This window comes from Macaca fascicularis, chromosome 3, assembly GCF_037993035.2.
Source record: "Macaca fascicularis isolate 582-1 chromosome 3, T2T-MFA8v1.1".
In the NCBI taxonomy this organism is placed as follows: Eukaryota; Metazoa; Chordata; class Mammalia; order Primates; family Cercopithecidae; genus Macaca; species Macaca fascicularis.
The window spans coordinates 99,236,351-99,250,022 of NC_088377.1; the positions used below are offsets into that span (position 1 = coordinate 99,236,351).

The 13,672-nt window shown below is 54.5% G+C and overlaps 1 protein-coding gene across 22 annotated transcripts in view; it reads right to left on the minus strand.

The window, feature by feature from the left end:
- The window catches only part of ADCYAP1R1 (ADCYAP receptor type I), a 59,664-nt gene extending 51,209 nt beyond the window's left edge, over positions 1 to 8,455 (minus strand). For 12 of the 22 annotated variants that reach the window (XM_065542156.2, XM_074035284.1, XM_074035282.1 and 9 more), the window contains exon 1: positions 8,090 to 8,455. Coding sequence is in view for 10 of the 22 variants with exons in the window: in XM_045388989.3 (XP_045244924.1) it covers positions 7,092 to 7,263 (172 nt within the window). In the remaining 12 variants the exon portion in view is untranslated. Of the gene's footprint in view, positions 1 to 7,091; positions 7,337 to 8,089 lie in introns of those variants that run through there. The other 10 variants (XM_045388989.3, XM_074035276.1, XM_045388987.3 and 7 more) reach the window with 1 other exon arrangement.
- Between the last annotated feature and the right edge of the window lie 5,217 nt (positions 8,456 to 13,672).

A 13,672-nucleotide genomic window follows, 5' to 3' on the forward strand; every position in this document is an offset into this window, starting at 1 on the left:
ATTTCAGATTCTGTTTCTCTCTCTTTCACACACACACACACACACACACGCACACATGCACACACGCACACACGCACACACACACACACACACACACGCACAGAAACAGGTCCACAGAGATGATCATAAACACATGTCAACCCTAGAGACAAAGAGACATTTATCCCCAGGGCCACCACTTGAAGATATCAATATAAACTCCCATGATGGGATACACAAGGTGGAGATTCTTTCAGGGACCGACAGGCAACCACACACACACACACACACACACACACACACACACACACTCCTTCGCAGACACATAGAGGACCACACACAGAAAGAAGATATGTGCAGATGCAAGCACACAGCAATTCAGATGTTGATATGTCACATATCAGACTGTAGATATACAGAACAATTCACGCTGACACACACTCACTCAGCAAAGGCCTTCAGCTATAGAGAGGCAAAAAGATATATTCGGATTCAGATATGGGTGCAGATATAGGCACGACACACACATACACACGTGTGTACATGCATGCACACATGCAGGGATGCCCAGACTTTCAGGGGCCTCGCCCGTGCTGTGGGAAAGGCAGCTCCTCAGCTATGGCTGCAGTGGACTGAAGACAAGCTCCATCAGAGGCCCTAGCCCCGACCCACCCCCAGCCCTCTGCTTCATCACCAGGCTGTTTACCAGGAGACAGGTGTGCCTCCAGCCCAGTGACCCAGGGCGCCTCCAGTGACCCCGCTGGGTCAGTGACTAGGGCGCCTCCTCTGGAACTAGACCCAGGGTTCCTGATTCCCACTGTTACCTTCTCTTGGTCCCCACACCCATTACAGTCCACCCACTGCCCAACTGGACACAGACGCCCCTGCCAGCAAAGAGGAGAAGAGAGAGAACCTGGGAGATTCCAGGACTTGACTCGGCTGGGGACCTCAGGGATCAGCTCCCACAGCCTCTCCCCTCTCTGGGTGGTAATCCTTTCAGGCACTTCTGCCCCCACTGCAATGCTGCACTGCCCCCCGCTGAACAACGCTCAGAGTTTACAGACTTAGGCCGCCTGCCCCAAATCAAGTGCTTCTCTGCAGTGTCCCTCTGAGATGCGTCCCCTCACTTGTTGGCCACCCCAGCCCTGCCAGTGGCTCCTCCTCCTCCGGACTCTCCCAAGCTTCTAGTGACACCCTCAAGGGACAGGCCAGGCCCCACGACTGCAGCCCAGGGTTGAACTCTCCCCTCCCTGAGGATGGATTTCAACCGAGCCGCAAAAGTGACTCAGGATGGGAAAACGGGTCACCTCATATTCCCTGGCTCTCTCTCTTGGGTCCAGGATCTGTTGGGGCAGATAGTTTTTAAGGATGATTAAAGTTACCCCCTGGCATTTAGTATAACAGACTTCGGACCATTTTGCCAGAAGTTTTTGCCCTAGGAGCTTGGGAAAACAGCTTAACTTCTCTGTGCCTTCTTTTTATCATCTGTAAAATGGGAATAATATTAATGTCTGTCTCACAGATGTTACAGTGAGGCATCAGCAAATTTATACAAATAAACTATAGAGTATATACTATAGCCTGGCACTCAGTAAGGGCTATACATGTGTTAATTATTATTATCTCACCACTTTGTGTTCAGACTTTTTGCACCCTCTTGCTGTCACCTCCACCCCCACAGCACCGTGTAACATTCAAAATGGGAACAGCAGGCCTCCTGTGATTTTATTTACTAGTGGCTAACATTTATTAAATACTCAGTACGTGCCAGACACTCTTCCAAGCAATAAACATGTGTTAACTCATTTAACCTGCCTGAAATAGTTACTAGCATTAGCTCATTCTATAGCAGAGGTGACTGACGCACAGAGAGCGTAAGCAACTTCCCCAATATCACACAGCAAGTCCCTGGTAGAGCTGGGAAGTAAACCCAAGCAGTCTGGCTCCAAAGTTGGTGCACTCCATCCCTATGCTTCCACTGCCCTCTCTTACTGGTCAAAGGAAGATCAGTTCAGAGTCCACTGGTACCCTACTAGGGACCCACACACACACCTCCAGGGGCTGGTCAGGCCCGCCACTACACCCATTTACATATCTATATCTAGTTTCCTCCTTAGGAAGAGTTCGTGACAGATACAACATTTCAGACCTGAAATAGACTTTAAAGCCCACCTCCCAAGGTGCAGATGGGGAAACTGAGGCCAGAGAAGGTGACACACTTTCCAAGGTCACACAATATAGAGCCTGGAGTCTTGCCTGGCAGGAATGGGATGTGTGGCAGATACCTGGTCTGTAAGGGAATTCAGGGGGATCCCAATAGCACACCATTCCCCCTTCCTCCTCAGGCTTCGTAAGTCCAGCCACCAAACCTGGAGTTAAACTGACTACAGCAGCCATGTCCTCCTCTGAGTTGCTGCACCAGGCAGCGGTGGCCCCTGCACACAGAGGATGGCGTCATCAGTCAGCACACGGGAGCGAGCGGTGACTCACTGGGCTAGCAGACTTTCCACATCTCTGTGCAGAGGGGACTCAGAGACCCTCCAGCCATCCCTGTACTGTCCAAAGCGCGGCAGAGCCCTTCTGCTTCCCCTGGCTGAAGGCAACTCTGCTCTTGAGATGGGCACTTGCCCCACTCCAGCGTCTGGCCCAGGCCCACAGTGGGAAGCTCTGATGTCCCTGTGCCCTTCCCAACCAGCCCACACAGAGGCACAGGTTCCTCTGCCTCACATGAGCCCACACAGGCGTGTGTGGACAGCCTACCCCACCTCTTTTTTGGGCCACACAGCCCTGGGACTCTCATCTGCCCCTCATGGGGCTGGGGCCCTCTGTGCCACCTCCTAATGGAATCCTCTGGCCACTCAGCATCCCTCCCCATTACAGGGCAGGACAGGCCTGGATACCAGAAAGGAGATGGCCAGGCTAAGTACATCACTCACCTCCCCTGCTCTCCCCATGCTCCCTTTACTCATGACACAGGAGCTGGACCGCCCCTACTTCCTCCTCTCCCTCCTAGGGCCAGGAACAAGGGAGAGAAGGCTGAAAGATGAAACACTGCGCCCCTCCCACTCACCCCTCAAAGGGAGGGACTGAAGCTGCTGCAGGGAAGGAGGGGAAACTCTCTAGAACCTCCTTCCTTCTCAAGAAGACCACAGCCGATAAAGGGCACAGACAAACTCCTGGGCCAGGGGCCTCCTGACAACGGCAGGCGTGACAAGGTGGCAGGAGTCAGGCCACCAGATGGGCCCCAGTGATGATCCCACTCGTGCCCTGCATTTTGTACAAGCTTGGGTGGGGAACCAGGTCCAAGGCAGGGAAGGGCCAGGCTGGGGCACCCATGAACGTTGGCAGTATCATCCCATCTCACTGATGAGGCTCTGAGGCCCTAGGAGACCAGGAAACTTCCCCAAGGTCATGCTGCAGAGTCCTTCCCAGGGTCCTGTGAGGAGTCCTCTTCCATACTGGATAGTGCAGGGACCTTTCCTGACCTGGAGGTGTCAGGGAGTGTACCCCCTGGGCCAGGTAAGAGGACAGGGAGGAAGAAGGCAGAAGATAAATGTGGGGAGAAGAGGGAGGTAGGAAGGGAAAGGATTGCGGGAATGAGAGGAGGAGGGAGGGGAGGAAGGGGAACAGGAAGCCTGGCCAGAGAGAGGCACAAGCTTGTGGACAGTATTCACTGAGCACCTACCAGGCAGGGTGTATGGCTTGGGGAGGAGTAGCTCTGCACTGAGAGCCTTTCCCTTTGTGCAGACCCTGGTTAAGCTTCAGCCTCTCCTAAGCGAGCATGAGCCCAGCTCTGATGTGCGTGTGCCCACAGCACCTGGCACAGGCAAGACACACGAGTGCCCAGAAAACTTGGATGAGTGCCCCCTGGATGGATTTGGGAAAGTGATTCCAGGGTGTCAAGCAGCACAACAAGATATCAGGAGTTGGTGAGGTGGATGAGAGGGTGGAGGGCTGGTGCCAGTCTGTGGAAGCTGGAGGGTTGTTCCACCGGACAGGGGTAGGGCAATGAAGAGTTCTAAGCAAGGGAGTGGAGTGATCAGCTTCTCATTTAGAAAATATCCCTTCAAAGGCTGGGAAGCAAAGACAAGGGGGGAAAGTGCAGGCAGAAATGTACCCTGAGGCCCTTTTCTGGATCTAGGGTAGAGGTGATGGGGTACTAAGCTGAGCAGGAAGGCGGTTGGGATGGAAAGTGGGGGACAGAATCCAGAGACACGGAAAAATCAGACAGGAGTGTCTCCTTGGCCCATCCCCACCACAGGTGGCAGGAAGGAAATTTCAAGAAGAGGCAGTAGAGAAAGGAAGAAACACAAGGCAGGACCTGGTTCACTGCACAAGCCCACAAGCGTCAGATCAGTGGCTGGGAAGTTCAGAGATGCCTAGGAAGGATACACACACACACACACACACACACACACACACATATGTTTGTCTCAGTCAACCCTCTGCAGTGCCCATTGATCAGGAGGAAAAGATGAGGGCAGCTAAGGCAATGCATGGAGTCTGTGGAGAGCTGGGATAAGGGTCCAGCTATCCTCCAAGGTCAACCCAAACCCCCAACACCACCTCTAGGAAGCCCACTCAGGCAGCACCCGCCACCTGCCCTTTATGACCTTGCCCTCCTCCACTGAGAAGCCTCAGCCCTGAGATAAGGAGCCCGTCTCCTCTGAGCTGTTTCAGGTCTTGTCGGGTTCATTGTGAGTTTCGAGTCTTGTCTAGAAAAAAGGGGCATGCCCAGGTTTCCGTGTGGCTTCCCCACCTGTGGGCATGGGCACAGACTTGGACACAAAGGGTGAATGGTAAAGGGGGCTCAGGAACTGTTTGGCAAGCTCAAGTGACAGCAGTCAGTTTTTCAGTCCTGAATGCTGTCTCCAGGTGTCTTTAGAGTGGGGGAATCGATCACAGGGGCAAAGCAGAGGCCAATCTGGTGGAGGGTGCTGAGGCTAGGCAGGGAGCCTCTCCTGGGCCTGACCCATTAAACAGACGGGCACTCTGAGCTCCACGTAGAACGGAGCGAAGCATCCAAGGTACCATCAGGCATCTCCAGCTATCAGCGCTAAGTCCCTCCCTTTGTCAACCTCTCTGACCATTTCTCTTTCCTAACCTTACAACCCAGGAGCTGGCAACCCCTTCCAGCCAGTCAGATCCAGCCTGTAGCCTATTTTTGTATGGCCAGTGAGCCAGGAATGCTTTTTACATTTCTAAATGGTTGGAAAGAATTAAAAGAATCATATTTCACGACACAGGCAAAATGTATGAAATTCAAATTTCAGTGTCCATAAATAAAGTTTATCAGAACAGAGCCATGCTCACTTGTTTACATATCATCTAAGGCTGCAGTAGGCTACACAGTAGAATTAAGCAGTTGTATATGGACACAAGCGTAAAATAATTGCTATCTGGCACTTTACAGAAAAAGGTTGCCTACCCTTGTTCTAGGCTCATGCAACACACGCACACATGTGCACGCGCGCGCACACACACACACACTTTCCTCCCTTCAATTCAATATGCAGCTGGACTTTTACTAACGAAGACCTTTGTGATCTTCTTTGGGCAAATATCTCTGAGTCCCTGGGTATGCCCAGATCTGTGTGAGAGGGTGTGTCTCAACATCCATTTGTCTTTCTGGTGTTGCTTGTCACTATTGTACCCCAGCTCTCTGGCAGGTGTCATAGAAAGCCTATATGCCTTTCTAGCTGTGTGTCACTCCCTCTCTGTGTGTCACTGTGGGGGTGGCTGTCACCGTTTGCCTCTGACGGCATCCAGAGCTCGGTGCAAACACGTTGCAGCTGAGGCGTTTCCAGTCTCCATCTTGCCAGGCGGCTGGACCACTAAGCCCAATTCATTCAGACCCTGGAATCTTAGATTCCTCTCCTCAGGGAAGGCTGAGGGTCTCTGAGGCCTCTAGGCCTTCCAGGGTGGAAAACCACTTGGCAGCCCCTGTCTTGACCAGGACAGGAAACTCATTGTCACCTCCAGTGTCAGCCCCATGGTGGGTCTCAGGCAAGCAAGGCCTGCCTGGCACCGAGCTAAACTCCGGCTCTGCACTTGGCACATCTTGGTTCTGCCCTGTGGCAGACAGCACAAGATGTCCTCCACTTAATCAGTGCCAGCCCCAGGTCAATGAAATGCTTGTCCCTGGGAGGGCGGCAACCTGGGATGCTCCAGCCTAAGCCCTGTCCCCAGGAGAAAAGCCACCCTGTGGCCTTGGCTTTCTTAGCCTCTCAGCCACATATACTATAAACTCCCATGTGTGTATTTATTTATTCGACACAAATTGAGGGAGTGTCCCAAAGCTGATGCACAACAGAGAGAGGTGGCCATGTGAAAAAGCATGAGTCCCAAAGTGTTTCTCCAATCAATCCCCTGCCAGCCTGAACCTTATACAAAACAGGACTTAATGCACTGCTTAGCCTAAATCAGTCCCAGCGCAGGAGAGGGATCCTTTCAGAGGCTCCCCACAGACACCTCCCCTCACCACACATGGTGGCAAACAGACTTTTGGGGGTCTTGCTCCAGACACCCAACCACCCATGAATCACCCACGGCCAAAGAGGAAAAGGACCGGGCCCGCCTCCATTGTCACCCCACACACACTTGTTGATGGATTGGTTGGAAAATCTGGCCCAGGGCCTGCTCAGCGTGTTCCATCTCCAATTTGTATGTTCAGATTTCGGCTTGTGTCCAAGCTGGTGCCTCTGCCTGCCCTCCCCAAGGTCAGTGAGGAGCAGAACTCAGCTTAGGACTGGGGACTCCACCAGTCCTACTTGTACCCAGCACCAAACTCATTTAATTGGGGTCTCCTGATAAAACCCGGGTGCCGCCTGCTGCCCCTGCCCCCAAAGGCTCAAACATAGTTTTCCATCTTCTTGGGAATCCTACTGCCACTCAAAGCTTCCACCCTGACCTTCAGGATGCTTGTCTGTCTCAGGCCAGCTTCAGTCCCAGGGCAAGTTGCCCCCCACATGCTGCGCCCAGCCCCTTCCCATCCCCCAGCGTCTCCCCAGGGCCGCTCATGGGAAAAGCCAAATGCTGTGTCTTTGGAGAGGGCCAGGGGGGGCTTTGTGGGACATTGTAAGGCTAGGGAAGATAAAGGGAGTCTGACGCACCTGCACCCAAAAACACAGAAATGGTCGGAAGAATTAGCAGGTGTCCACTCCCCACCCTCAGCATCTTCCAAAATGGGGCTGAGCTCCATCCAGAGGTGAGGCTCCGCTCCTCAGCTCCACGTGAAATGCAGTCGGCTTCCGGCTGGGTTCCCTCCTGAGGGTCTAGCTGCATCCATTGGTTCCCCTATTCCTTTTGAGCCCCCTAACCTGCCAAGGTCCCGCCGAGGATGTGGCCTCCGCCCCCCGCAGCTGCCGTAGGAGCCTCTGCCTTTAAAGGGGCAGGGGTCTGGGCAGGCCCACTTCAGCCTGGGAAGGCCAGTGTCGTTTCCCCACAGACCCCGCAGGGCGTTTCTTCTGGGACCACCGAATCCTTAGCATCTCCAACCCCAGCCCCTCCGCGCCACGGGAAACCGAGACGACGCTCTTTTGAACAATCCCGAATGTGTCACCACAGAGGGGCATTCTACACTGGCCCCTACCCCAACCCCTACCTAGCACATTGCTTGCCCACCCCTCAAGCCTGGTGCGGACTGCGGTACCTAGCCCCGGGGGACTTTCTAGCCCTGCCTTCCCGATCCGCGTAGGTGCGTCCGTCCGCCTAGGGATAGGGCGGCATGTCACTCCGGGTCCCTCTGGCCTCATGGCTTCCCTGCCCCTGGTCTCCCTTCTCCGCATCAGGAGGGGCGCGAGATAGCTAGGCTGACCCCTACCCCGGCAGGCTGCGGCCATCGGCCGCCCCGAGCGCAGCGCCAGACACTTGGGTTGGGGGGTGTCATCTTGACGCGCAGGAAGGGCGCACAGGCGGGAGGGGGCTTCATTTCGGATCTGGGAGGCTTGCCTGGCGCCTGCCCTCGCCGGCTCTCTGTCGGCGGAGGTCGCGGCTGGAGGAGACCGCCAAGCCAGAGGAGGGGATCCGAGGTCCCGGCTGGGCGAAGGTTCTGGAGCCAGGGGAAGACAGCTGAGGCATGGAGGGGCAGCCGCGGCAGGGCGACCCTTACCTGCTCACTGCGGGGCCTGTCCGTGGGGCAGCGGCAGACTCCGCAAAGGACGCGCAGCCTGCGAGTCCGCGGCCCGCGCGGCGCGGGGATGGGGAGCGTGTGCGCCGAGGAGAGCGCGCCGAGCCGGGTCTCCGCACCTGTGTGGCCGCGGGCGGCCGGGGTCCGTATGTCCCTGCGCGGCGGCGTGTGCGTGTGCGCAAGCGGGGACCACGCTCGCCCGGAGCCGCCGCAGCCGCCGTTAGTCCCCGCCCGGGGCCGAGCGCAGCGCCCCACTTCGCCCGCCCCGCGCGGCGCGGCACGGCAGCCCAGCTCAGCTCAGTCCTGCAGGAGAGGCGCCGCCTCCGCCGCGAAGCCAGGCCGGGCGCTGGAGGGAGGCGACAGACCACCGCCTCCCGCTGCACACTTCGCAGTCTGGGGAGGGGGTGCTGCACGCCAATGAGCGCCCGGGGGCGGGGTTAGGCCGAGGGTTGTGCGGTGCGGGGCGCGGTGGGGCGCGCGGTAAGGGGCCGGGTGGGGGGCGCGGTGGGGGCGCTGTGCTGCTTAACCTCACCCCACCAGCAGCACAGACCTGAGCAGGAGCTGCGGCGGGAAATCCCAGTGGCGGGAGTCGGGGGCGCTGAGGTGGAGGCCTCAGCAGCCTGTCATCCCCGTCTCCTCTATCTCTGGGCCTCCTGGGCTTACCACCCTCTTTCCACTCCCTCCATCACAGCCAGGACTAGAAAGCCTTCTTTCTTCTCCCTAGGTCCTCAAGATTTCCTGTGTATCAGAGCCTGTCTTCCCCCTCCTCCAAGAAGACTTCCTTACCAGGCAAGTGTCAGACCCTCCTTGGGCTCTTCTTTGCCCCTACCGCCCAGGTCTGGGAGGGTCGGCTAGTTTTGGGGTGCCTGTCGCGATGTACTCAAATGTGACCCTCCCCCCTACCCCCGCGGGAGAACGACCAGAAAGGGGATGGTGGTGCTTACAGGACAGAGACAACTTAAAATATCAGACTGCCTGGCTCCAGTCCCAGCTGTACCACAGCTCTGTGAGTTTGGGTAAGTGGCTCAGCCTCTCTGAGCTTCAGCTTCTTCATCTGCACAAGGGAACAGTAGTACTGGCTGCCAGGACTCTTCACAGCAGCAGTAAATAAAAATGGTGCACTCACTCCACAGTAGTTTCTCCCTGGTATCATTGATTCGCCGATGCTGAATAAATTACTATTGCTACTGTTATTACAGTCCTGTCCAAACTCCTCCTAGTAGAAATGGCTTAATAAGGAGAACTACACAGACAAAAGTGGCCTAGAGGGTTGGCAGTGAAGCCAAACCTTAGCTGAGAGTAGTTAGCTACCCATTCCCAGGCAAGTTCTCACCCTCTGCCCACCCCACCCCAGCCCCCATCCCACAGCTGCTCCTGCCTGCCTCTGCCCTCAGTTTTTGGTCCCTGCCTCAGGCATCAGTCTCTTAGAGCATCTCAGTTCTGCAGCCAAGCTCTATTCTTGCCCATTCGAGTAAATTCTCATTCAGCTTCCCTTTGGGCCCAAGTTCTAGGTATGGCCACCTTGTCGAGGAGGCCTCAAGGAGGGGGAAGGAGGAGGGAGAACCCTGAGCCTTCCTTTGGGGTCCCCAGTCTACCAAAGAGGAAAGGACCTGTGGGTGGAGAGGAATTCATATGGAAACTTGAAAGAAGCAATCTGAGGTCCCAGAAAGACACGTGGAGGTTCCTAGGTCCATGTTTCTCTTTACTGACCAATGGCCACTGGCCACTGACCCCCATTGACACAACACACTGGTAGTCTGATTGTCTCATATTCCTTTCAGTCCAGGAAAGCTTCCTGGTGGAGGAGAATATCAGTCTTATCTATATCAAGAAAGAATGAAGAGAATGGAGAGAAGAAATAACGGAAAGAAAAGGGCCAGGTGCTGTGCTAAAATCAGACACAGACAGGACCTCCCTCTAATCCTGGCTAACCCCTTTTTAGCTTGTTGCCCTAACCCCTGAGAGCTGATTTCTTCATCTGCCTCCAACTCTGGTGTTGTGAAGATCAAATGAGATGCTATGTGTAAAAGCTTTCTGTAAACTGTGAAACTAAGTGTGAGGGAAAGGAGGCTGCCAGGAGTCTCAGAGTCAAGAGGGACTTAGAATGCAGGACGTAGAGGGCCTGGGAGTGAGAGGAAGGGTGGAGATCAAGGTCGTCTATGGCAGACCAGCCCATCCTGGGAATGTGGATGCCCAGACTTCCAGATAGAGGCCCCCCTACTCTGAAGTTCAGCATTCAGTTCCAGATTTATTCCCTTTCCATACTCTCGGTTCTTCAGTTTCCACTGTGGGTTCCAGATCCCCTGGAAGGGGCCAGTGGGGCTGGAAATCCAGATCCTACTCTACCTACTGCCCACCAAACCAGGCATGCCCCCATCTACCCAAAAGGGGCACTGTTTTCTAGTGGATCCCCCTGGAGGCAGCACCTCTCTAAAGCTCTTAAAGATGCCATGTAGGCTAGCAGCCCTCGTAGACTTCGATTCTAATTCCAGCCCCCTGAGTAGCATCAGCCTGGGTGAGGCATAGAATACACATTAGAGATGGGATCCAGGAGGGTTGTCTAGTCTCCTTCTCTATGCGTGGGGTGCCTTAGCCCAGAGGGGCAACAAGACTAGCCCAAGGACACACAGGCAACTTTCTTATCAGAAATCTTATCCTGCTGCCCAACTTAGTGTTGTTCTACCTTGTGAGCTCTTTCCACCCCCTTAATTCTGGAAGCCACTCAGGCTTTCACGTCCTGCACTGCTCTCCACCTGTCTCAGGCATCCACTGTAGTCTCTCCAAATAACCTTGGAAGAGGAGCTATGCCAATTCTGTTCCCCGAGATTAGGCCTCCCCAGGGACAGGCTCCTTTTCTCTGCCTCTCCACCCAATCACCCAAAAAAAATCAACTTCACCTCAAGATCTAGCCCTGACCTTGTAAGCCAGCCAGCCTACCACTCCCACCCTACCCCTACCTGCCTGGCTTTGGGAAGACCTGAGGCCAAGGGACCACCCCTGGGAAGTCTTCTCTCAGAGGACCCCTTGGGCTACCTTCTCTTTCCTAGGGAGGGAGGCTGGGGGCCCCCTCACCAGCTTTTCCCTGCCTTGAGGTGCTCACTGCCTCACTCCCTTCCACAAGCCAGCCAGCCAGCCAGGCGGGCAGCAGCTGAAAAATATGGGTTTTAATTCAATTTTCTGAGACATGGCTGAGGGAGATGGATGCCAGGCCACCCTACCCAGCATTCATCTCTCCTGAGCAGCAGTTTCCTCCCTAACTACAGGGCCCCCACCCCAGCCCACCCACTCCACCCCACCCCACTCCAGCTTTTACGCTGCTCAGACAAGAACAGCACACACAAGGACACAGGTGCTTTATTGTAGACAGCTGGCATCGACCGAATGCTCACCATGTCTTGCGCCAATGCTTGTCAACCTTCCGGGCGCTACAGACTCCCCCCGGGGAGCTTTTAAAAAGTACCTACACCCAAGCCTCACCACCCAAGATAATTAGACAATTGGTCCATGGTGAGGCCTGGGCAAAAGAATTTTTTATAACTCCCCAGGGGATGCTAATGTGCAGCCACGGTTAGTTAGGAACCCCTGTCGTCAGCCCTCTGCTAATGCTTTGCGGGCAAGCATCCCAAGATAGCATGCTCATATGTCCAGAACAGGTTAAAAGTGTGCTGAGATGCTGGTCCCTCAGCCTGCTGGGCAGCCATAAGCAGCCTTTTCCACTTTCCTCAGGAGACATATAAATGTTTTCATTTTCCACAGGCACCAGGGTATGGAAAGGCTGGGAAGCAACTGCTTTTTGTGCATTGGCCCATTTAATCCCTGTTTGGGGAATGCTGTGAGCCTTGAATGCCAGACTGTGAAATAGTGTTTCTGTCTCTGGGAAAGCTCCATTGAGAATGCTGTCTGGTCTGCTACATCTGCAATGGGGTCAGATGGCCAGAGAAACACTGAGGAGCCCCAGGTGCCTCAGGGAGTGCTCCCTAGAAGGCCTGGAAGCATCAGCAACAGAACAGAGCAAGCAACAGAGAGGCTTTGGAAAGCTTAGCCCCCCAAAGCTGGGTAAGCCATGCCCATTGCCCCGCTAAGGCCCTTTGTCCCTGAACACACAGGCTGCGGAGACATTCCAGTGGCAGGGTTGAGTTCCCCTGGGAGGCCCCCCACCCCAGAAGCAGCCCAGAAGGCCAGGTGCACTCCTTTCCCCTGATGTCTCATAGAGGAGCCAGGAGGTAGCATCCTCATCAGATGAACCCATGCCATCTAGAGCCTTTTCAGTCACCCCATGGACCCTGGTCCCCAGGACTCTTGGAATCCTCTGAGAAACCAAGGGAATGAAGGTTAGGTTGCTTAGATCCATGATTTTCAAACTGTGTTCCAAGAGCTCTAGAAATCCTTGAAGCTGCCTCACAAAAAGCCTGGAGTCAAGGAGGAGTCAAGGGGATACCCATGTTCAGAGATGCCTGGGAGCTCCTTAGAGATTAGGCCTGAGTCCTCTCTGTCCGCCACCCACCACAGGACACAGCAATGGGTGAGGACGAGCAAGGGGAAAAGTGCTGTTGGGAGTGGGGGCAGGTGGGGCCAGGGGACAAAAGACTTGGGCCCTAAATGCTAAGTGCCGACTTGACCATTTAGCACCCCCTTTCACAGATGAAGAAAATGAGGCTCAGGAAACAGAAATGGTTTGTTCTGTTATGGGGCTAACTAGTGGCAGAGCTCGGCCAACACACCAGGTCTCTGGGCTTTTAGTCCTGTGCTCTATCCCCAGAATCGTGACCTTAGAAGGGAAGACATGCCTCTAGGGAGTTGGAAAGTGTGGGTGTGTTGGGGGTGGGATGGGTGGAAGAAGTAATTTCTTGAAGCCTGGGGCAATAGCAAGAGACATATGTGAAGAGTCAAGTGCCCTGAGTCTCTGTCCTTTGTGTACATAAATATCCAAATGCACCCTTACCCCCAGATGAGTATATGCTCAAATATACATACTTATTGCTACACCTGAGTATACTGTGCACACATACACATGTGCATTTCCATTTAATATGTATGCCCAGAGGTGCATTCACATACAGTCCAAGTATGTGCATGCACTCAGATGCGCAGGCGTGTGCGCACGCACACACACACACGCCATCCACAGATCTGGAATAGGAAAGCACATCTTTTCTACCAAGATAGAGATATTCCCTCTCCTGCAGACTCTCAGGCAGGCAGCAGGCCTGTCTACAGAGGCATAGCTTCATCACTGTCAGGCAATTCTTGTCAGACAGTGAGTGACACTTTCCATTCACCTACTGTAGTCTCCTCCTGGAGACACAGCTGTTTACACATGGGAGCTGAGTACCCTCCAGGGCCCCTGGTTGAAGGAGAATGAAATATTTCCATTCTCACTTCCAAATCTCTATCCACAGGACTTCCTTTTCTTATCTCTACCCCTATCCTCTCCTCCATCTTCTGCACACCCTGGCATTTGTGCATAGTATTCTTTGACTGCAGAAGGGACCTTCATGAGTATCTTACAAATAGGCCATATCATGTGTGTTCAGGAGCCACATTGCACATGCCCTGCCCTCTGCA